Raw genomic sequence first — 23,151 nt, 5'->3', positions numbered from 1 at the left:
TGAGGGGCCTGGAGCCTCTTCCCAGGGGCAAAGGGAGGTGGTGTCCTCTTCCAATAGGATGTCTGGTGCTGGGAGGCTGAGGACCCCCAGGCAGAGGGGACTGTTTCCTCCAAAACCTCTGAAATGGCTGTGAGAGGCGGGTCTCCCTGGCTTGGCTATGAGCTCCTGGAAGGCAGGGGCTTCTTTCACTCTGTGTCCCTGGTGCCCAGACAGGGACCTGGCACACAGTGGGTCTCAGAGGACCTTTTTTGCCAGGGCATCTTTGCCGAACCCCACGTTGAGCGTGGAAGAGGGGGATCCATTGGGGAAGTTGTGGTTTCCAGTCACTGGCTGAGTTCCACACCACAGGCTCGCAAACCATGGATGGGCAATGTTGCAGGAGGGATTCAAGGGTGGGGTTTGAGTTGTCCAATTCCCCCTGGAGAGGACAGCTGGATGCAGACAGGGCACTGAGCCTTGGCGATCATGAATATGGGCAGGAAATCCTAACTGTGCCTGCCCACCAGCCTTGCTGGAGTTGGTAACAGCCCAGCTCTGGGGGAGACAGACTGTTCCAGAACCCAGAAAGGGCTGCATCTGTGGGCAGGATGCTCAACATCCGCTCAACAGGTGTCTCCTCCTGTCCTCTGGGACATCCCTTCTCAGCCCTCCCCAGACTCAGCAACTCTTGCCCACTCTCAAGAACCAGCCTCCTTTCCCCGCTTTGCTGTCTCCCCTCAGCCAGCATTTCTTACACCACCTTTATGATTTCTGCCCTAACCTTGTGCTACCCAGAGTATTATTTACTTAATAGTTTTTCTTTAAAACAATGTTCAGTTGTTGTTATTGTCATTGTTGTTGTTTTAACTTTCCCTTGTTCTAAGCAATAATATTTGTGAAATCCTGGATTTGGTGTGTCAGTTTCATTTTTTTCTAACACACATTAAATTTTAATTTAAAATACTTGTTTTTGTATCACCTAAAATTACCCTGTGTACCACCACAGTGGAAATGATTTTGTACAATGGTTCAGCCAGGATGGGTGGTTATTATTATAAATAATAATTATAGCCTCATGTTAGCAGCAAGTTGTATGCCTCTTCCATGCATCTGCATTTGCAGTCTCATTTAATCTCTCAGTTCCTGCACTATGGACGTCATTGGCCCCATTTTACAGGTGAGGAAACTGAAGCTCAAAGAGTAGTAGTGGGCTTCCCTGGTGGCACAGTGGTTGAGAATCTGCCTGCTAATGCAGGGGACACAGGTTCGAGCCCTGGTCTGGGAAGATCCCACATGCCGCGGAACAACTAGGTCCGTGAGCCACAACTACTGAGCCTGCGCGTCTGGAGCCTGTGCTCTGCAACAAGAGAGGCCACGACTGTGAGAGGCCCGCGCACCGTGATGAAGAGTGGCCCCCGCTTGCCACAAGTAGAGAAAGCCCTCACATAGATACGAAGACCCAACACAGCCAAAAATAAAAAATAAATAAATTAAAAGAAGGCTCAACATTAAAAAAAAAAAAAAAAAAGAGTCGTAGTGACTTGCTTAGGGTCACACAGCCAGTTAGGATTTTGGTTCTGATTCAAGGGTCTAGTGGCTCCTGACCTGGAGAAGGCAGGGAAGCAAGAAGCATTTTTCTGTCTCCAACCAGACCCACAAGAGCCACAGGATGGCAACTCATGGAGTAGAGAGTTTGGATTAGACATGATGAAGGACTTCCTGGCTAGAAATGTTTAGACACGAGAATGACTGAGCAAGGAAGGGTCTGGAATGCCCAGCTTCCCAACTCCTCAAAACAAGGCTTGCCCAGCTGGGATCATGCCAGTGCTGCCTAGAGGCAGGAGGATGGACTGAATGACCTCTCCAGGCCTCATCCAGGCCCAGAGATTGGGTGCATGTTTCCCCAAAGCATCTATTAAACAAGGAAAGGCATGTGGAGGCTCCCACTTAAAGGAACTGGGAACACCTTGTCTTGGCCCTGCCTTGTGAGGGAGTGTCAGCAACAGCAGGTCAGGGTGGCAGGGCATTAGCTCGCCCCCTTCCCTTCCCACTGCTCTGGCAGCTCCCAGAACACATCTCCAAGGCTGGGAGTTGAAGGCCTGGCTGTTCTCAGAACCACCGGGGCTGCTTGGCCACCTGAGCCAGGGAACCTGCATTTCTTCAATCCTCTCTAGGGGATCCTTTTCAAAACTCCCTGATCTGAAAAGTTAGACACATACTAACTTAAGGTGTTGCCTCTCCAGGGGATGAATTGTATCATTTTTTTTTGAAAGTCATAGTATTTATTTCTCAAAACAAAGAGGGTATTATTGTCCTTTCTTTTTTTAAAAAAAATTATTTATTTTATTTTTGGCTGCACTGGGTCCGTCACTGCACACAGGCTTTTCTCTAGTTGTGGTACATGGACTTCTCATTGCAGTGGCTTCTCTTGTTGCGGAGCACGGGCTCTAGGGGTGTGGCCTTCAGTAGTTGTGGCACGTGGGCTCAGTAGTTGTGGCTCGCAGGCTCTAGAGCGCAGGCTCAGTAGTTGTGGCGCACAGGTTTAGTTGCTCTGCGGCATGTGGGATCCTCCCGGAACAGGGATAGAACCCGTGTCCTCTGCATTGGCAGGCAGATTCTTAACCACTGAGCCACCAGAGAATCCCTATCTTCCTTTCTAATCAAATAGTATATGCCCAGTTGTTTAAAAATATCAAATAATATAGAAAAGTATAAAAATGAATGTAAAATTACCCAAATTTCTTTTTTTTTTAATGACATGGGTTCATTTTTAAAAAATATTTATTTATTTAGCTATGCCAGGTCTTAGTTGTGGCATGCGGGCTTCTTAGTTGCGGCATGCATGTGGGATCTAGTTCCGCGACCAGGGATCGAACCCAGGCCCCCTGCATCAGGAGTGCGGAGTCTTACACACTGGACCACCAGGGAAGTCCCAAAACTACCCAAATTTCTATCATCTAGAAAACAGTGCTGTTGACAGTTTAGAGCACATCCTTCCAAAAATTTTTTTTTCATGGTACAATACACATAACATAAAATTTATCATTTTAACCATTTTTAAGTACACACGAATCATAGTTTTATAAGGTCTCCCAAATATCGGACTAATAGTGCAACTTCAGAAACCTCCATGGGCCAGTGGGGAAGATGTTTTGGGGTAAGGGCCCTTCTGACATTGTTCAAATGGAAACATAGATGCAGCCAGCCACTGTGTTTGGTAAGGTTGGTCCTGTTAGGAAATTAAAGCCAAGAGTAACTCCATTTGGGTGTACGGAGGAAAGCAGGTCTGTCTCTTAACAGGGCCGCATGAGGAGAACTGAGGGACATGGTTTTGCTGAACTTCTACAAGAGAACAGCCTGAGACAAGGAGAACGAATGCGTCTGTGATTAGCCACCAGGAGCCTCAGTCTAAGTTGTTTCTCTCTGCCCTGGCCTCTGGGGTGATCAGGAGCTGGGAACTTTGGAGGACAAGAAGGGCCAGGACATGGCAGCAAGTCGGGTACAGATAACCGACCCTGGGGAATAAGAGGCCCTTGGCAGGAAGGCGGCAGCCAGCAGACCAGGGAAGAGCAGCGTCAGCCTCCTCCACTAGCATGGCCAGGCCAAAGCTTCCTTCCTCCAACCCTGCGGAGGGCAGGGGGCGGTGGGGGAGCCTCCAGTTCCCAAACAACGATTTCAGAGGGTGGTTGGGACGCTTTCAATCATGGAACCCCAGGCATTGATTTAGCAGATGCCATGTGTTGGCTTCAGAAGATCCCTGAACTTGAGGAGCTGAAACTACCTGGGCAGGGCTACCCCCTCACCCCTGTGTGTTAACTGCACCCCCTTCCAGATCAGGAGTGCTGGCTCTCTTTGTTGATCTCCCACCACATTTACTGTGCGCCCTCACTCAGCCTTTCACACCCTCATTCCTGTTTTTTCCCTCTGTGCACCCCAACTGAGCTGTAAGATTCCTGAGGGCGGCTACTGGGGCTTCAGGGGTCTTCATAGCCTCCTGTTTTTGCCCAGTTCAGTGCCCCGCACAGAGCACAGGTTTAGGCGACATCCACATGGTGAGGCCTGTGTGAGAGGCCCTGGCAACAAGAGCAGTTGGGGTTCTGAAAGAGGCAGTTCTAAGGCCCTCCGGATGGTTTGGAAGGCATCCAGGAGGAGGTGAGGAATACCTAGGGTCTTGGAGGTAGCATACAGTTCAGCTAATGGAGACGGAGCAAGCAGAGGGGCATTCTGATGGGAGGACCTGCCAGGGCAGTGATGGGGTTGGGGCCAAGCCCCGGGAAGTCTCTCATGCAGTGACTCCCAGGCTGAGATGCCCTTGCTTGCAGGCCTACACCTGTGTCTGCCAGGAGGCGCGGGTGAGATGCAGGGGCTCCAGTTACAGTCATGACCCGGGATGGTCTCAGGGGTGCCCCTTTTTCCAAGAAGCTGACTTTTGAGGAATTTGCCTAGCCACAGAAATCATGATGTGTTTACACTGGCCTCAGCTGTTGATTAAACCTCCATCGGTGCCACTACCAACCCAGGAAGAACGCTCTCTTCCTCACAGTGTGTCCCCCGCTCCTGTTTTTCATGTTTATGGGCATCAGGTGGTTTGCAAAGGGATCCACACCCAGACTGCGCACCCAATGAGGTCAACCGACAAAATGACAGCCGCCACCCTGAGGCCCCTCGTTCTGGGAGCTGCAGGCTTGGGTCACCATCACCCCGGGCACACCCCCTCCCCCCCCCCCCGCCTTTACCCACCCCCAGTGCTTCTCTTCTGTCCCTGCTCCAGCCTCGCGCCTGCCCAAACTGTTGTTTATCAACACAGACCAGAACATTCCGCTGCCAGCAGAAACACACATGGCGATGGCGCTGCCATCCCACACCCTGCTGTCAACACACTCCCACGCGCTGTTGGCTGCTGTCAAAGCTGCGCTCACACACACATTCTCACCCCCTCCTGCCAACACAGCTGTTCCCCGCTGCTTGGAATCAGGCCCTCTGTCTCGCATATGTGTTCTCTGTGGGTTTTTCTCATGTGTACTCATAGCAGAGGCTCACACTTGTGGACCAGGCCAGCACACACTCTGCCCTCTGACCTGGGCTGTCAATCTCATCACTTGCAGCTGTGTGACCTTGGGCAATGGACTTAACCTCGCTGGACATCAGACACCTCATCTGTAGAATGGGGATAATAATTACCTTAAAGGCCTTTTCCCATAGGCTCAGGGGGTTGGGCGAGAGCACAGGCAACCAGGAAGTGCTCAGTCGCTGGGAGCTCTGATGGTGGTGATGACGAGCGCTGTGTATCCTCTCTGGAATCTGGCCACTGGTTTTCCTTTCCCACGTCCGGCTGCTGGCCTCACCTTATGTTCACACCTTCCTGGCCATGTGACCTTGAGTGAGGCACATCACCTGTCCACTTCTCATGTCCTCGCTGGTGAAACGGGTTTAACAACTGCCTGGCCTGCCGTGAGGGGCACGGGGAACAGGTTACCATCGTGCTTTGGAAGCCCATCAGTGTGGTCACAGCTGCAGGGTGTTGTGGAAGAAAGGCATTTGAACGGGGCGACAGCCAAACTTGGGCTTTTTAGCCACTTTCCACCTCCTCTCATCTCCTCGGTCAACCCTTAAGCTGGAGTCAGTGTTTCCACTGGGGCTCTGCGGTGGGACTGCAGTCCACCCAAGAGGCCGCCGCGGGGGCCTCGCTAAGCCGCCCCCCCTCCCCCTCCCCCACTTCTTCCATCAGGCACAGCTGCTCTTCCCAGCAGGCCCAGTCTGCCGCGCTGAGCCCTCCAGCTTACTCATCTTCTACTGCTCTCTCGCTTGCCCCCGGAGGCTGAGGGTCCCCAGCCCTCTCCCTATGTTCCCCACCACCCTGTTGCCTTCTCCAGGACCCTTTCTGTCTTGTCTCTTCAACCTTGTCTTTCCTTCTCCTTGGCCAGCGAACCTGCTCTAGCCTTTTCTATTCTGGGAAACAGAGAGGTGTTTTTTTTAGAGGGATATAGAAAACAAATGTGATTAGAGAACCGAGGCGGACCTGGGCTGAGCAGGTGGGTGTGCGTTACAGAGAAGCAGCCTCTGCAGCGGGTGAAGCAGTAAGTCAGGCCCTGTGGGTGAGCTGGGCTTCGCCTCACGCTGTAGCAACGTACCTTCCTGCCCCTTGATGGAAACAGGTGAAACTGCTGGAGGGCAGATCCTGGCCTGGTCCATGCTCAGAGGTTATGGCTTCTCCTTTTGACTCTGAGAGAGTCCCAAGCTCCGGCTGCCACTGGGAGGCCACTGGAGATCTGTTGGCTCGGGGGAACCATGGTAACGGGGCTGCCTCTATCCTTCGGGGCACTGCACAAATGGAAACCCACATACCACATGTCTAGCTATCCAAAATGTACAAGTCAAGCTAAGAAGCTGTCAAATAAAATGTTTTATTTTCCTACCTCCATATATAAACCTTCAGAATGACCTGGAAAGTCAAGTTGGAATTCAGAATTCTTGGACTCTTCAGAGTCCCTCCCCAAGAACACAGGGACATGAGAGAGCTGGGTTGGTGTGTGACAGCATGTGCAATGGGGGCTCTAGGGCAGTTGGCTGATTTGGCATAAACATAAACTATGTTTCAATCTGATCAGTACCTTATGCTTTTAATCTCCTCCTAGGCTAGTGCAGCCAAAAGAGCTAGAAGGCAGTATGCACAGTGGTCATGAGCTTCATTCAAATCCCAGGGCTGTCAAAATCAAGCACTTAATCTTTTTGAGGTTCGATTTCCCCATCTGTAAAATGGGATTAATGATACCTCCCTGATAAACTTATTGTGATTATCAAGAGTGATAATCCTTGTAAAGCCCTTAGCATTGGGCTTCCCTGGTGGCGCAGTGGTTGAGAGTCTGCCTGCCGATGCAGGGGACATGGGTTCGTGCCCCGGTCCAGGAAGATCCCACATGCCATGGAGCAGCTGGGCCCATGAGCCATGGCCACTGAGCCTGCGCATCCGGAGCCTGTGCTCCGCAATGGGAGAGGCCGCAACAGTGAGAGGCCCGCGTACCGCAAAAAAAAAAAGCCCTTAGCATGGTCCTGGAACACAATAATTGCTCAATAAGCTGTTAGCTATTATTACTATTATAATTTCTCCACACGGGCAATGATAGTATCAGAGCAGGAAGTCATCTGCCTGCCTTTTCACTGCACACATGATGAAACAGGTCACTCAGCTAAGCAGAAGCTGATATGGAACTTGGGCTTCCAACTTTCCCACAGTCTTGGGTTTTTCCCTAGCTAAAAACAAAAAATGGTGCCCCAATAATGTGAATCCCCTTCATTCACTAAACTGCACACTTTTAAAATGGTTAATACAGCAAATTTTATGACGTGTTCATTTTACCACTGCGTTGGTTGGTTAGGGCTGCCATAACAGCCTACCACAAATTACCACAAACTGGGTGGCCAGTTACAGAAATGTATTGTCTCACAGTTCTGGAGGCTAGAAGTCTAAAGGTATCAATAGTGTTGATTCCCCCTGAAGGCTGTGAAGAAGAATCTATTCCGTGCCTTGCTCCTAGCTTCTGATGGTTTGCTGGCAATCTTTGGCTTCCCTTGGCTTATAGAAGCGGCACTCCAATCTCTGCCTTTATCTTCACATGGTGTTCTTCCTGTGTATATGTGGCTCTCTCCGTGTGCCCAAATTTCCCCTTTTTATAAGGACACCAGTCAGATTGGATAGAGTCCACCCTATTGACCTCATCTCAACTAAAGACATCTGCAATTACCCTATTCTTGAATAAGATCACCTTCTGAGGTACTAAGGGTTAAGACTTCAACAGAGGAGTTTTGTGGGGGACACAGTTCAGCCCACGACAACCACGATGAGAAAGTGCGGCTACCTTGTACTCAATACCAGATTATAGGCAGGGGAAAAACACCTTTGGTGACATATCAGGGCTATGCTCATAGTAAGTCTTCAAGATGTGTTTCTTGAGGGACTTCCCTGGTGGCGTACTGGATAAGATTCCGCACTCCCAATGCAGGGAGCCCCGGGGTCCATCCCCGGTCAGGGAACTAGATCCCACAGGCATTCCGCAGCTAGGAGCCCGTGTGCCACAACTAACACCCAGCGCAACCAAATAGATAAAAAAAAAAAAATGATGTGTTTCTTGACTTGTGTTACATCTGATGCCAATAAGCTAAAAGGGCTGGACTCTCCCATTTTCCAAAATGAGTCCTCCTCTGGCCATGAACTAAAAGGATTTTTAATGACCAGTACTGTTTCCAGACAAGTACTTAATAAACTCTTTAAAAATAATTGGTTCTCTTTGGTTGGCTCAACTCTGCAATCCTGGACACCATCTTGTTTTTACTACTTCTATCCTCAGAGAGGAGGTGAAATTCAGCTAGAGCAGGCTGAATTCTGTATTGTCTTGTTTTGCATGTGAATAGCTTATTTTATTTAAATGTTTCCCTTTTTTTACGGAGAAGTTCTTCAAACAAATAGAAAAGTTGCAACAATAGCACAATAAACACCTACATACCCTCCACCTAGATGCAATGATTGTTAACCATTTTGCCACATTTGCTTTATCTGTATCACGTTTTTTTGGTGAACCACTTGAAAAAGAAGCTGCTGGCATCATGATGTTTCAGCTCCAAGTATTTCAGCATGAGTTTCCTAGGAATAAGCTGTTCTATATAATCACACGGTGATTCTCAAACCTGAGAAAACCAGTCGTTCCATAGTATCATCTCATACCCAGTCGGTGCTCTAATTTGACCAGGCTGATTTTTCAAAACTTCTGAATCTAATGAATTCCAAATCTGTGAGGCTTAGGGTCTTGACAGTATGACCTGTGTAATGGGAAATTTTGGAGCTGAAAATTAAACTAACATCTAGAATCCTTCAGGCCCCACACATTCATGTTTCTTTTTCTCGTTTCCTTTGGCTAGCAAGCTAGCTCTATGAAAGCTCCAATGCATGCTTGGGGTGGGGCACTCCTGGAATTCCTTCTATTCTAAGACAGTGGCCTTTTGAGGAGTACCTGCAGGAAGACCTGTTTGGTCTGGGGACCTGCTACACTTGCCTGGGACCTCCCTGGGGGGAGTCGCCAAAGGGAGCTGGGTGGGGAGGGTAGCGCAACCCGACCTTGACCCGGGTGGAGACTCCCAGACTGAGCACCACCTCCTCCACTGCTGGCCAGGTGCCAGGGTGGCGTGCTTGCCAGTGCTGCCATTGTCACAGGCTCTTTCTGGGGAGTTCCAGATGGCGGCCCAGAGGGTCATCCTGGCCTCCCAAAAGGCTGCCGCAAAGCAACACTGAAAGAAGAAAAAGAGGAAAATTCTTCAGTGAACTTCCCTGAGTTTGGGGGGGCACGGTCTTCTTTCTTTCCCTTCTCTGCAAATCCAGGGCTCAGGATTAAGCCTTCAGTTTTAAAGCCTGCTTCATAACTAGGAACAGCATTAATCCATAGAACCGTGCAAATAAAAAGGGGGGTCAACAAAGATGGAGGGTGTGGGGGGAATATCTGGTTTGTGATTCAGAACTGCCTTCTCCTCCAGCCCCCAGGCTTGCTCCAGCTTGCCTGCAAGTTCCAGCCAATGTATTTCTGGATGGGATGGGAGCCAGGGGTCAGATAAAGTTCCAACATATTTTGCAGCAGGCCTGACACTTTGCCCAGTGCTCTGGGCCCATGAAAGCTGCCAGGATGGTGTGTTGGGAAAGCTAGGCCAGATGGAGCTGGTTTAAATGGGTTTGAGGGAGCAGGCAGACGACTAACTGGACAACTCAGCAACACCCAGCACGGTAACAACCCCGAACCAACGTGGCTGCCTGGGCCACTGAAGGGCCTGCACGCTGTTCCCAGTAAGTCACAAGCAGCCACCACGCTAATCCCCACCCCCGCCCGCCGCATCTCTGGGACCAAGATCTGTACTTCCATCTTGTTATCTTTAGTAAAACAAGTAAACGCTTAACACAAAGCACCTGACATGCATTATCTAATTTAATCCTCACAACAGCTCAGTAAAGTAGGTACTGTTATTACCCCAGACAGACAGATAATAGCAAACACATGTAGAAAACAGATACACCTACGTGTATGAGGCCCACTTCTAAACACTTGCCACGTGTTACCTAGTTTACTAGGGAAACTGAGGCACAGGGGGGCAAAGCTAGTCGTCCAGGGTCACACGGCTGGCTGGTAGGTGTGGACCTGAAACCGCTGGAAACTAGGTGACTCCAGATGGAGGGTCCACCTCTCACCACCCCGTGATTTTCCAGGTGGGGAACCTTTTCTGAGACAGGCAGGGGAAGAGAGACTGGGTTGAGATGCAAAACAAAGTGAAGGCGAAGGTCTGCACTCTTTTCCGCTTCCTGACAAGCATAATGAGAGGCACCCGTGGGAACAGAAACTCAGACATCTGACCCTGAGCCCTTTGCCACTCTTCCTTCCTCTCCCCTGGCCCAGTTGGTCTGAACTGTGTTGTTCCAGGCCTCGTGGGAGCCGCTGTGGGACAGACAGGGACAAGTGGGCAGGCTGCAGAAGGGCTTTTGCTCTCATCAAGCTGCATCTGACGCTTCTCGACTCCGAGGCACCCGGCGGGCAGTGAGAAGCTGCCCTGTGCACCTCCCACAGCCGAGGCTGACCGTCCCAAATCTGGAACTGAGCCGGCCGGGCCCCCCTGCATGAAGGCCAGGCTTCCCGCCACATTTTGGCTCTTCTGATAGCCCAAGGCCACCTGCAGTGATGTCACCTGGCAGGTCACGATGGGCTGCCTATTGTCACTCCTGCTATGGCCATTGTCCTCACCAGCTCTGCTTTCACCTGCCCGTGCGGACAAACTCATGCACGCAGAGGAGCTGCTGTCCCCTGTCCCAGCTGCCCGCACACACTCATGGCCTCTGGACTGAATGCTGAGGAAGAAGCGTCAGGCCTTGCTTTGGAGCACCTGGCTGCGTGCTCCGAGGCAGCCCCTCCAACACAAAGGAAGGATCAGAGAGGACTCTCAGAGGAGATGATGTCTAAGCAAGGTTCTAGATACATAATAAACTGTGACAATGTCTATATCCTGCTCCTCAGGGGTACTTAGGTTGATGTGTGCCGTCTTGACATTTTCTTATGTTTACAGACATATCTATGCCTTTATCTATATACATGCTCTGACTCCTTTAATTAGAAAGAGACTGACTTCCTTTCTTCACTTCTCAAGGCATCAGGAACACTCTTCCACGTGGGTATATATTGATCTAATGGCTGCATAGTGTCCACCATATGGCTGTACCATCATTTGCAACAGCAGTCCCCTACTGATGGACATTTAGGCTGTTCTCAGTGTTTTTGCTAATCAATCATCCACCCTTTCTTCCTTTCCATAAATATTTATTAATCTCTTACTATGTGCCAGGCACCTTGATCAGTGCTGGGTATATGGAGATGAAGAAAATGGATGTGGTGGACTTCCCCAGTGGTGCAGTGGTTAAGAATCTGCCTGCCAATGCAGGGGACACGGGTTCGAGCCCTGGTCCGGGAAGATCCCACATGCCGTGGGGCAACTAAGCCCACGTGCCACAACTACTGAGCCCACATGCCACATCTACTGAAGCCCCTGCACTCTAGAGCCTGTGCTCCACAACAAGAGAGCCACTGCAGTGAGAAGCCTGCACACCACAACAAAGAGTAGCCCCCCTCGCTGCAACTAGAGAAAGCCCGCACGCAGCAACGAAGACCCAAGGCAGCCAAAAGTAAATAAATTAATAAATTTTAAAAAATAAAAAACAACGAAAATGGACGTGGTCTCTCCCTCACAGACCTTTCAGCCCAGTGGAGAGATAAACTTCTAATCCCAAGACGCGGTAAGAGCTAAGGAGGGAAGAAACAGGTAGCTCTAGAGGGAATAACAGGGCCCCTGCTTCACTGGGCACTTGAGAGAGACCTCTCTGGGGTGGGGACATTTCAACGGAGATCTATATTAGAAGGAGCCAGTCATTTGAGGAGTGTAGGGAAGAGCATTCTGGGTGGAGGGAACAATGTGAGAAAGGGCAGAGCTGTCCGTGTGTGTGGTATGTTTGGGGAAGTCTGAGATTCCTCCTAAGGCTACAGTGTAGGGGTGTAGTTGCGGTGAGGCTAGACAGGCTGGGTGAATTCATAAGAGAAAGACTTGAATACCAAGCCAACGAATTTGGACTTGATTCTCTAAGCAACAGAGCCACTCACATCACTGAGTCTAGCCACAGAATACTGAGGGCTCCTGCCTAGAAAGACCCAGGAGAATATGAATGTTCGAGAGGAAATCTCTGCTTCAAATGGAAGGTTCCTCTTCCTGCTTGCTACGAGTTCAAAGCCTGTCCTGAGCTTCAGGGCCAGGCATGTTACCTTATTGCTGAGTCCCCCTGAGAAATGTGGTCCAGAGAGATCAAGGGATTTGCCCAAGTGAAACAGCAAACCCATGCCAAAGGCAGAACCTAAGGCCCCAATTGCCTTCGGCTCCAGCCCTAAACCCCACCCTCTCTCACCTGTGCATTCTTTCTGGCAGCCACTCAAAAGCAGGAGGAGGGTGAGAAAATGCATTTTAAAGAGAATTTGTGGAGCGCCCACGGGTGTCAAGCACTGTGCCTGGCCTGGGAGGTACAGGGCAGTAAGGCCAGCCTGGAGAATACTCACAGCCCCAGAGACCTGCATGAGTTCCCCATCATCTTCAATCTAGAAATTCTCCCTGCGCCACCCCCTCCCGCCTCGAAAAGTTGTTGAAAAATCACGCGTAACAAAGTGGCCAGGAGTTTCCTGCCTTGCTAAACTGGCTTACTCAATTTCCCTCATTTGTCCGCTCGGACCAGACGGAGCAAAGGGCAGCCATCAAAGGTGTCTGGGACGAAGCGCCGGCACCTGCCCGGTGAATGGGCCGCTGGGGCTGGCGGTGGTCTGGGCCGGTGGACGGGGAGGGACAAGGCCGGGGTCAGCCCGCTGCGCTGGGTGTGCAGTGTGCGCCACGTGCGGGAGGGCACGAGCTGCAGCGGCCTGATGAGGCAATCGCCGGCAACGTGCGGCTGGGCCCGTGCGGGGCGGGGGCTGGGGCGGAGGGGAGGGCGCTGGCGGGAGCCGCCGGCAGCACCTAACCCCCTCCCGGCTCCCTGCTCTCTCGGCCACCTGTGCTGGGCTCCGGGAGGTGGGGGGAGCCGCGCTGGAAGCTCTCTACGCCGCGTCCTGAGCGCACGCGTGGGCATGCGCGGGCGCACGGCCCGGGCAGGGTTGCTTGAATCCCCCCAGCCTCCCGGAAGCCCTGGCTCATTATCCCCGGGCTGTTGGTATTCTCCTCCGCGCTGGTCCCTCCACCGCCGCACTACGCTGACAGACACACGAGTTCCTGGTGCCAACCCGCCCACACGCCTGGGCAGCTCCACGTGGGCGCCGCACGCGCGGGGGCCCATCTGCCCCACTGGATTTGGAGAGCTATTCTAACTCAGCCCCTAGATTTGTTGTCCTATGCTTGTTGGAACAAGCGCTGTGTTTTGGGGGAAGTTGCTTAACTTCTCTGAGCTTCAGATAAGTCATCTGTCGAATGGGGCTGATGATAGTACAACCTCACTGCATTGTGGTAGGAATTAAATAAGACAGTGTCTATAAAGTGTTAAGCCGGAACGATCATTAGGACTCATCCAATAAAGGATAACCATGATGATTTTTTTTTTTTTTTTTTTTTTCGGTACGTGGGCCTCTCACTGTTGTGGCCTCTCCCGTGGCGGAGCACAGGCTCCGGACGCGCAGGCTCAGCGGCCATGGCCCACGGGCCCAGCCGCTCCGCGGCATGTGGGACCTTCCCGGACCGGGGCACGAACCCGTGTCCCCTGCATCGGCAGGCGGACTCCCAACCACTGCGCCACCAGGGAAGCCCCATGATGATTTTTATAGAGGAGAAAACTGAGCTACACGCCCCAGCTGAGCTCAGGGAGTCTGTAACGGGCAAGACTGGGCTTCTGGGTTTTTTTTTTTTTTGCTTTCCTGTATCATGTTCATCTTTTCTGCCATATCACCCCGCCTCTCCTCACCCAGGGCCTACAACACAAATCTCTTGATATCTGTGCCTACTACACTGCATTAAAAACTCTTTTTTGAGTATGTGGCACCTCAGGCCCTGCCAGCTACACCTGTAGCCTCCCAGCCTGGACTGTGGCCAGCTCTGGCCCCTGACTCATTGCAGTAAGTCACTTCCTGCCTCAGTCTCTCCATCTGTACTGTCTGGATAAGAGGCCTCCTCTCTCCAGTCTCCTGGAACCAGCAGAGGATGACTCAGACAAGGGTGGGGAAAGCCCACAGACACAGAAAAAGGCTCTTACTGGAGCCAGGGGCCACTGACTGATGCAAGGTTTGGGTTTTACGTGCAGTACAGAGAGTGGGAACAGAGATGGTTTGGGGAAGGTATAAAGAGCCTGGGGAAAAAAAAAAAAAAAGAGCCTGGGAGAGCAGAGGAATTCCTGCCCCTCCCCGACATCAGACAGCTGGGGTTCCGGGACAGAGCCTCAGCCTAGGAGTTCGAGGGGAGAGCACTAGGTCTAGACTCTGCCACCCCCAGCTCTGTGACCACCAAAGGTTCATGATCCCTTTGATCTGTCTGCCCTTTCTGTCAAGTGGGAGTCGTGGCATTTCCCTCGCTGGGCTACTGTAAGGAGTAAAAGTGGTAACCCCGAGAGAGGGCAGAGTACACTCTGTGTTTCTAGGTGAGGGCTCAGGGTGAGGAAGGTAAGACGGAAGAAGGCAGCCCCCAAAGGCTTGGCATAGTCTAGTCACCCCAGGCTAGTGTCCAAGGGCCCCCTCCCCCAAAAGTCAGAGATCAGTGTACCTTCAGCCAACTCCAGACATAGCAGACCCCCACTTACACCCCATGAGGCACAAGAAATTTGGACTCAGAGTGGGTCCAGGAATTCCCTGGCGGTCCAGCGGTTAGGACTCCACACTCTCACTGCCGAGGGCCTGGGTTCATTTCCTGGTCGGGAACTAAGATCCCACAAGCCACAGCCAAAAAAAAAAAAAAGAGTGGGTCCAAACCTGGTCTCTACCATTTGCTACCTGTATGATGTGGATGGAACAAGTTACTCACTGTCTTTGGGCCTCCACTTTCCACACATGAAATGGGGACAGTAATGCCTGCTGTACGAGGCTGTTGTGAGGATAAGAGATAATGAGGTAAATATGAAGTGTTCATAACAGTGGCCATTGCTATTGTTGTAAAATGAAGGTTTTTTACCTCACTGCTCCTCACCTTAACCTATCGCAGCTGGAATATTATCATCTTGGGTCTTTGGGTTAGAAATGTGTACTGGAACCTGTAGTGTTTTATTAAGTTGATAGCCTCATGCCATGAGCTTTAATGGAAAGAGGTCTGTTTGCTGGGGGACTTCATAGACAATACTGTATTTGACATGTGACGGAGGCCTTATATGACATTCATTATACACATGAGAAAACCGAGGCAGGGAGAGGTCAAATAACTTGTCTCAGGTCACATGGCTAGAAAATGGCAGGGCCAGGATTTAAACCTGACTCCAGATTGTCCCACCACACAGGGCCCTCCCTACCTGTTGTGTTTCTGCTCTGTGTGTTGTCCTGCCCCTTCCTGAGTGGGCCTCTTAAGGTGTCCCCAAGGCCAGGGACAGTCATGATTATTGCTTCCTTGTCTCCCAGGCTGTGGCTCAAGCACGCAGTGGGTCCTCAGTCTATGCTGCTGACCAGAGAAGTTGAGTCCCGCTTAGCTAGGGACGAGTCCTCTTAGGAGGGAAGTGACTCACATGGGCCAGCTGTGTCTGTGTGGCTCCGAGTGCGTCTCTGTCTCCGAGTGCGTCTCTGTTGTGTGGGTGGGGGTGTGGCATGAACGTGGTCCTGTGGGGATGATGTGGAGGGAAACCCAGGCTGGTGATCCAGTCGCTGCTGTCTCTGCCAGCCCCAGCCAGGGCCAAGCCTGCCGAGTCACAGAGCCCCCGGCCCTTCCCAGGCCCTGTCTGCTTGAGGCCTCTCTTCTCCTCAAGCTCCTACGCCATCCCGACACTCCTTGTGTCTCAGCCTTTCAGATGCTTCCTCCACACCTCAGTGCCCTAGCTGAGCCTGGGAAGGGGTGGGGGGCGGGGGTCTCAGGGCCATCTTCCTCCTCGGCCCAGTGCAGGCATCTGGCTGGGGCCACAGCTGGTGTCAGCTCCTCCCCCCCGCCCCAGGAGAAGCTCTTTGGGTATGTCTAAGGCTGGGCCCTGCTATTTTTAGATAACATCCCCTCCCTCCCCCTCCCAGCCTCATACCAGCTGGGGGAGGAAATGACTCACCTCAAGCCTAGACAGGTAGAGGCTGCCTCAGTGAGCCCCAGGCAGGCCCTGCCTGGCTCCAGCTCTAGGACTGCCCCACCTGGGGTCACCCCAGAGTGGCCTGCCCCCCAGCCTGAGGATAAAGCTGGGTTGGGATCAAGGCCCAGGATCCCACCAGGCTTTTCGTGGGCTCCCTCTGCTATTCATCTCACAGGGCCTGGGGCAGGACACTTCCAGCAGGTTGTGGACCCTCTGCTCACCTTAGCAGACTCTGGGTCTGTGCTAGGCCCTAGCCCAGTCTGAGGGGGCCAGACAGTTTGAGTGGACTGACCATGGTCCCACTCATTAGCCTCAGTGGAGACCAGGGGTATAGAATGAAGAAAGACCCCACTCAGTAGGGGACGGGGAAGGCACGAAGACCCTGGGTGGGTGTGTGCTGAGTAGGGTGCCCAGTTGTCCCAGCTTGCCCGGGTCTGAGGAATTTCCTGGGACTTTCAGTGCCAAGCAGGAGAATTCTGGGTAAGCCGAGACTGTTGGTTGCCCTGGCACTGAGTATGGTCTGTATCCTGGGGAAAGGGCAGGTGTTGGGAGCTTGTTTGGATGTCCTGGCCTAGTCTCACCCAGTCATGGCTGGAGGACCAAGTTCCTGGCCTGAGCCCTCTCTGCAGTCAGGGGATGGTGAACAGAAGTCCACCTCCAAGGGGAGGGACTGGGCCTGGGCTGTGCGAAAGGCTGGGAGCTCTGCACAGGCTGAGAGACCTGGGCAGCACCTTGGTCGGGGTGCCTCTCCTTGCTAAAGCCAACGAGGGGAAGGTTGGGCCAGTCAGCACAGGGCTGAGGGCAAGGGTGAGCAGAGCCGGTGTTGGGGGAGGAGGGGTGCTGGGGAAAGACACTGGGAAGAGCAGGAAGTAATGACAAGAGCACAGGGTTGGCACTGGGGAGGCTCGGGTTCCGGGCCCACTTACCGCTAGGCGCCTCCGTCAACTGTAAAATCGGGGAGAGGGGCACCTGTCTGCCTGCCCCAGCTACTTGCAGTAAGGACTCTGAGAGAATGCCTGGGGCAGTGGGTGGCAGGCTGGAAAGTTGGGGCTGGGGTAGTTGGTTAGTTGGAGAGGCCTTGCTGGGGCTGACAGCCCGCAGAGCTCTTAGCTGGTCGGGGAAGTGGGCCTTTGCCCTCCTCTCCAGCCCAGATCAGCATCTGGTCAACACGGCTCCTGGACCTGAGGCCTCACCTCAGGGGTCATATTAAAGGAGCTGTGGCTGAAGCCCATACCTTGATGGGGGGACCCCGCTTTGCCATTGTCCTCGTCATCCTCGGGGTCTTGGCTCTTTTCCACAGACCAGGAGTGAGGGGCCTAGGCAGCGGCTCTGACACAACTGGGCTGGGCAGCCTGAGGCTAACCACTTCTCTTTTCTGGGCCTCAGTTTCCTCATTGGTGAAACTGTGGGGTTAGATGAGGTCTCTGGTTTTTCAATATTTATTTTTGTAGTAGAACCTCTTCTCCAATCAAAGGTCCAACTGGACTAAACGTTTGTTTTTCAGTGGGTGACTGAAACACGAGCAGGGCTGCTGGCCCCCTCTCACCTTCACCCTCGCACCCCCGGGGGCCCAAGGGCTCAGGGGGACACAGCATGAGACCCTCCTTTGGGGTGCCTGCCATTTCTAACACTTTTATTATTTGTGCCTCGATGGCAAAGGTGTCCTTGTTTCCCTCTCTAGGTAGCCCAGAATTAGACCCCAAGTCCAGCACTTGGCACCGTCTACTAAATTCTCTAACTCCTGGTTCCTGCTGACACTGAGGTCTGTTTCAGCCTTTGTTACAGAGTTCAGTGGGCCCACAGGCCCCTGGTCCTGTCTCAGGGAAGTTACAGGACCAAAACCTACGCCACAGCTAACCTTGTGAGGCACCTCTGGGCTTGTGAAGGACTTCCATGACCTCATCTCATGTGCCCCCTGACAGCCTGCAGGAGAGGCCTGAGAATCCCATGGGACACGGATCTTGGGAGATTGTCTCAAGATCCCCCTACCTGGGGTGCAGAGCTGGGCACGTAGCCAGGAAGCCAGGTCCTTCCCTGGAGCCACAGTCTGGGCACCTGGCCAAGGCCCAGGCTTTCCCTAGCTTATCCCCGGGATGCTGGCACCTGCAGGCACCAAAGACAGAAAGAGGAGGTAGGAATGTATGAGGAAGGCAGGAAAGAGGGAAAACTTTCGTCCTCATCCTGGGGGTCTGGGGCAGTCATTCCTCCCAGCTTACCGAACAGGCAGGGTTACCCCCACTCCACCCATCACCTTCCCTGCTGAAGTCAGAGAGGGGCGGGGAGAGGAGGGAGGGCAGGAGGAGGAGGGGTCGCCAGGACCGCAGAAGCTGGGACTGCACAAACGGGTACGGGAGGATGCCAGAGGCCAGGCAGCTGACCCGGGGTCACCCAAGGCCCCTGGGGAGGCCCCCGCCAACGCTGACATTAGCAGTGCCCTGGAGGGACGTGCAGTCCTCACGCTGTCTTCTCTGGCTCTCACGACAGCAGGCATGGGGAGGGGCCAGAGCGGAGTCAACAGTTCCTCGAATTGTGTTACCGCCGCCGCGGCCTGCCAGCTCCTGAGCTAATAATACAAACAGATGTGGGTCACACAACTCCATCCCACGGCCTGAATCCCGCCCCCATGCGTGAACCCCAGGCTCAAGTCCTGGGGCCCCGGGGTGAGGCCCTGTTTGTACAAAGCCCACCCCAGTCAGGCTAACAGCCCATAGGTCCCACAGGTGACAGAGGCTGACATTAAAGACTCAACAGGTGAGGTCTGTGCAATGATGCTAATTGTAACAAAAAATTTTAAATGATACAAATGAAATACAATACAAATGTCCTTTACAGCTGAGGCTTGAAACCTGATCTCTGGACTCTGTGCCCAGTGCTTCAGTGCTGAGAAGGGACCAGAAGGAGACTGAGGCCCCTTGCAGTCCCAAGAGAAATGGCCCCAAGAACCGCCCCCCCCCCCATGCTGTGTGAGCCTGGGGCTCACAGCCTGAACGCCATGGAAACAGTTGCTACCCGTGTGGCACTGTGGGAGGCTGTCTGACACACAGGGCCCAGGATGCCATCCTCAGCACCCGGGGCCCTGGGTTGGTGACCAGCAGGCAGCAAAGCCTGCCAGCGGTGACCCTGAGGCCTGTGGCCAGGGCAGCACTGGGGCAGCCCAGGGACAGAACTGGGTCTGTGTCCAGGCGTGGGTGGTGCCAACTGACACCAGCCTGAGCACTGGAGAACACATCCTCTTCCACCCATTAGGGGTGGGGAACACTTTGGACAGCCGTCAGAGGTCCCCTCGAGGATGAGCACTGTTTATGATTCTCATACTAGCCCCTGGTACAGCCATCCCCCCTCAGGGAGAGGAGAAATGGTGGGCATTTTCAGCAGGACTCTGCTTCCCCCATGAGGCGGGGAAAAGGGGAGGCCTCACTCAGTGCTTATCTCACAGGAGCCTGGTTCACATATGCTATCCGTCCAGCTGGATGCTCGTCCTCATTGGAGCCTGTCAAGTTTGACAGAAGTGTCCCTGGTCCTGCATGTGGGTTTATGGCTACAAAGCTACCTACAGGGTGACGCTGGGCAGGGTATGCAAGGTGGAGAAAGCTGCAGAGGGACAGCCACAAGTGGCCGTCAGAAAGGTGTCTCAGTGCTGGGGGGTGCCCCTTTCTTCCTCAGCAGTGTTCGTGGAGGCCCCACTGTGTCCAGGCCCCAGGACTGCAGCGCTGAACAAGTGGACAGGCCCCAGACAGGCCCTTGCCTCTTCAGGCTGTGAAGCCTTCTTCCAAGAACTGCACGAGCACCTTCAGTGAGAGGGCAGGGCAGGCCCAGGCTGTGGGAACACAGGCAGGCCTCCCAGAGGACAGTGGCGGAGCCACAGGGAGGCTCCGGGCAGAAGGAGCTGCGTCGGGCAGCGAGGTCAGAGTGTGAGGGCCTGCAGGTCACCTGGAGACCGGAAAAGGACCTCACTCCATCCTTCCGGCCTCCACTTCCCTTATCTGTAAAGAGATCGTCAGCATCCTCCTGCACTATTTGGGTGCCTGTCTCTTGGGTCCCTTCACTGTGTCCATCAGAAAAATGGCAACAGTCCATCCAGTTAAGGTAGTGGGAGTGCTGACCAGAGTCCCTGAAGGCCCTAAGCCTGACCTCTTGGCCTTACGAGTACCAGCTCCACTGGAGAAGTGTACCCCGTCCTCCCCAAGGAAAACTCCAGCCCGAGTCAGAGCTACAGAAGGCAGCCAGGCCCTCCCTGGGACTTTGTTTAGACTAAATTAATGAAGGGAAAGGGGAGAATGGGGTAAACAGGGTGTGGCAGTCAGACTCCCCACTCTTCTCCCAAGCAAAGCCCCAACTCCTGGGCTCTGGGAGGGCTGTTTGGCCATGGGGGTCCTAGAGATGCCCCTCGCACCCCTTGTCCTGTCTGGGCCCTGGACCTTTATTTCCTGCCCAAACAGCTGTGGGGCTATTGGAAGTAACAGGAAGCCTGGGCTCTGTTCCTGGTGAAACATCCCTCCATGAGGGTCGGGGGGACAGGGGTAACAGTGTGAATGCCACGGCCTAGCCCTCCAGCTTTGCCAACCTCTGTCCTCACTCCCCTGCCCGCCTCCCGCATGGCTGGCCTTACAGGGCTGTCTCTGAGGGCAGGGCCCAGCACCAAGAAAGGCTCAGACACGCTTGCTGAATGCTGAACAGAGTGGACAGGGGACAGCCAGGATTCGGGAGGCTCAGGGTCTCTTGTTCATTCATTCCCAGTGAAGTTCTTTCTCTGCCCAAGGCCACTGGGTGTACCTTGTGAGGTGACAATTATAGATTGGGGACCTGGCATACGCATTGTTCCCTGAATGCGGTCCCTCCTGTACTTACCCAGCTTCAGGACTTTGCCCACACTGTCCCCTCTAGCCAGAGGACTCACCCCACCCGAGGCTCTGCCCACACTCTCACCTCCTTCACAGATGCCAGTTTCTTTACCGAGAGTCCCCAGCCAGAGCCACTCGCACCTCCATGCTCCCAGGTTTGTTGCCGTCACAGTCCTCTGCCCACTGGGGTCTGCTGAACGCCGGTTCACCTACCCGGCCGGTAGTTCCTCCAGGGCAGCCGGAGTCTCAGCCGCCTTTGTGGTTTCGGTGTCTGGAGTGGGATTTGACACCCAGTTAGTGCTCAGTTAATCTTTGACTGAGAATGAATAACAACACTTAAATAGATCTTCCTATGTACCGGACTATTTTTTTTAAGTGTGTATATGTGATAACTTTTACTCCTCAAAATAACCCAGTGAAGTAGGTGGTTTTATTACCTGCAATTTGAAGATGAGGCCACTGAGACAGAGGGAGCTTAAGTGACACACCCAAGACCACCCAGCTAGTCCGTGGATCAGCCCAGGAGGCAGCTGGGCTGTGGGGTCCACACTGACACCCAACTGATCCACCACACTGCCTCTGGGGTGTGACTCCAGCTCAGGGAAGCCGCCCTGCATCATTGCCTGGAGAGAGTGCATGGCTCATAAGGGCAGCCTGGCCCCAGCTCCAGCCCCTCAGATTAAGTCCATTTCCTTAGTGTGGTCTTTCCCCCCTTTCCCACCCTTCTGAACTCAGGACTCCTGACATTCTATTTGGCATGAGTGGGTTTGATCCCCTCGAGGACAGCAAATGTTTTCAGAATGATTGCTCTGCCACATAGACCCCAAAGATATGCACAGCTTCATGGAGACCCTTGGGCATCACCTTCCCTATCCCAGACCTCAGTTTCCTGCTCTGGGAAATGGGCAGACTTGCTCAAATCACATGGTGTGACCTTTGGTAAGGATTCTGAGCTGCTCCAGAGCCGACACCGTGTCAAGTCTATTTACCCGAATCTGTCTGTGCGCCTGCCCTCAACAACCAGGTGACCCTGCCCAGGGAACTCGGGGCAGGGATGAGGTTACAGTCAGGCTGGGGTGTGTGTTCCTTGCCCCTTGGAGCAGTTCCTTTCTCGAGACCTGGGGGCAGCCTGGGACAAGGAGATAAGCAGGCTGATCCCAGGAGCCTGGATGGACTAGGCGCTTGTTTTGCCACCTGACAGTGGGTGGGGACGCTTGTCAAAGGCTCTTTTTTGCAGCAAACAGTCGACGGCGTCTGTCCCACCCCTTTTGGCTCACGGAGCCACACAGCCGAGGGCAGGGGGTTCGGGTGGGTTAATGGGGGCGGCTGGCAACGCCCCTGCCAAGTGCAGCCAACAAGTGGCAGCTCGCAGACCAGGCTGGGCAGGCTGCAGTGACCCGGGTGGGGGCAGCCAATGAGCTCCCGGGCTGCAGTGGCACCACCGGGCAGCCTGCCTGTCTTTGGTTGGAGCGGCAGCAGGAGGGGCCTGGGGCCACCAGTCAGGGCTGCTGTGCCCTGTCTCTGGGAGGCCCGGGCAGATCTGCTGCTCCATTCACGTAAAGCCCTACTTGGGCTGCCATATTTCGAGCTTCTCCAGCCCTCTGGGGGAGGAGGGTGGCTGGGAAGGCTGTGCAGCCAGAGACGGAAAGAAACTTGGAGAACTTTTCCCTTGCCCTGGGCCAGGGTGGGCTCGAGCTCCGGGCTGGGGAGAAGGGAAATCTGCTGGGCTCACAGCAGGCCTGATGGAATCAGAGGGATGGAAGGGAGGGAGCAGGACCAAGGGGAGGCAGGGGCTGTGATCGTGGCCCGGGCTGCCCACCCTGGACTCGCGTCAGGGACCCCAGGGCCCTGGCCTAATTGAGCCTCTTACCCTTTGCGGGGATGGAGTCAGCCCTGGAACAACACTTGTGACTGAAGCGGCTGTCAGCTGGGGCGAGGGGACATTCAGGCTTGCCACCAAAACTCCCGGTGGTATGGGCTGGAGTCAGCAGCAACAGGTGCTTATGCCCTGCTCCCCACGCAGCTCAACCCCCTTGCTCAACACAG

The 23,151-nt window shown here is 53.7% G+C and overlaps 1 protein-coding gene across 2 annotated transcripts in view; it reads right to left on the bottom strand.

Annotated features, from left to right (window-relative positions):
- The window catches only part of LOC137209221 (uncharacterized), a 38,140-nt gene extending 15,112 nt beyond the window's left edge, over nucleotides 1-23,028 (bottom strand). The window contains exons 1-7 of one of the 2 annotated variants that reach the window (XM_067710631.1): nucleotides 21,191-23,028; nucleotides 18,481-18,827; nucleotides 18,254-18,367; nucleotides 15,722-15,812; nucleotides 9,165-9,258; nucleotides 6,111-6,300; nucleotides 5,161-5,490 (exon numbers count right to left, since the gene is read on the bottom strand). In XM_067710631.1, the coding sequence (XP_067566732.1) occupies nucleotides 5,385-5,490; nucleotides 6,111-6,300; nucleotides 9,165-9,258; nucleotides 15,722-15,812; nucleotides 18,254-18,367; nucleotides 18,481-18,755 (870 nt within the window). In that variant the 5' untranslated portion in view covers nucleotides 18,756-18,827; nucleotides 21,191-23,028 and the 3' untranslated portion in view covers nucleotides 5,161-5,384. Of the gene's footprint in view, nucleotides 1-5,160; nucleotides 5,491-6,110; nucleotides 6,301-9,164; nucleotides 9,259-15,721; nucleotides 15,813-18,253; nucleotides 18,368-18,480 lie in introns of both variants that reach the window. The other variant, XM_067710632.1, reaches the window with a different exon arrangement.
- Between the last annotated feature and the right edge of the window lie 123 nt (nucleotides 23,029-23,151).

The sequence above is a fragment of the Pseudorca crassidens genome, chromosome 16 (genome assembly GCF_039906515.1).
Source record: "Pseudorca crassidens isolate mPseCra1 chromosome 16, mPseCra1.hap1, whole genome shotgun sequence".
NCBI lineage: Eukaryota > Metazoa > Chordata > Mammalia > Artiodactyla > Delphinidae > Pseudorca > Pseudorca crassidens.
The sequence above is the reverse complement of the archived record's forward strand: the minus strand, read 5'-3'. Positions and strand labels throughout refer to the sequence as shown.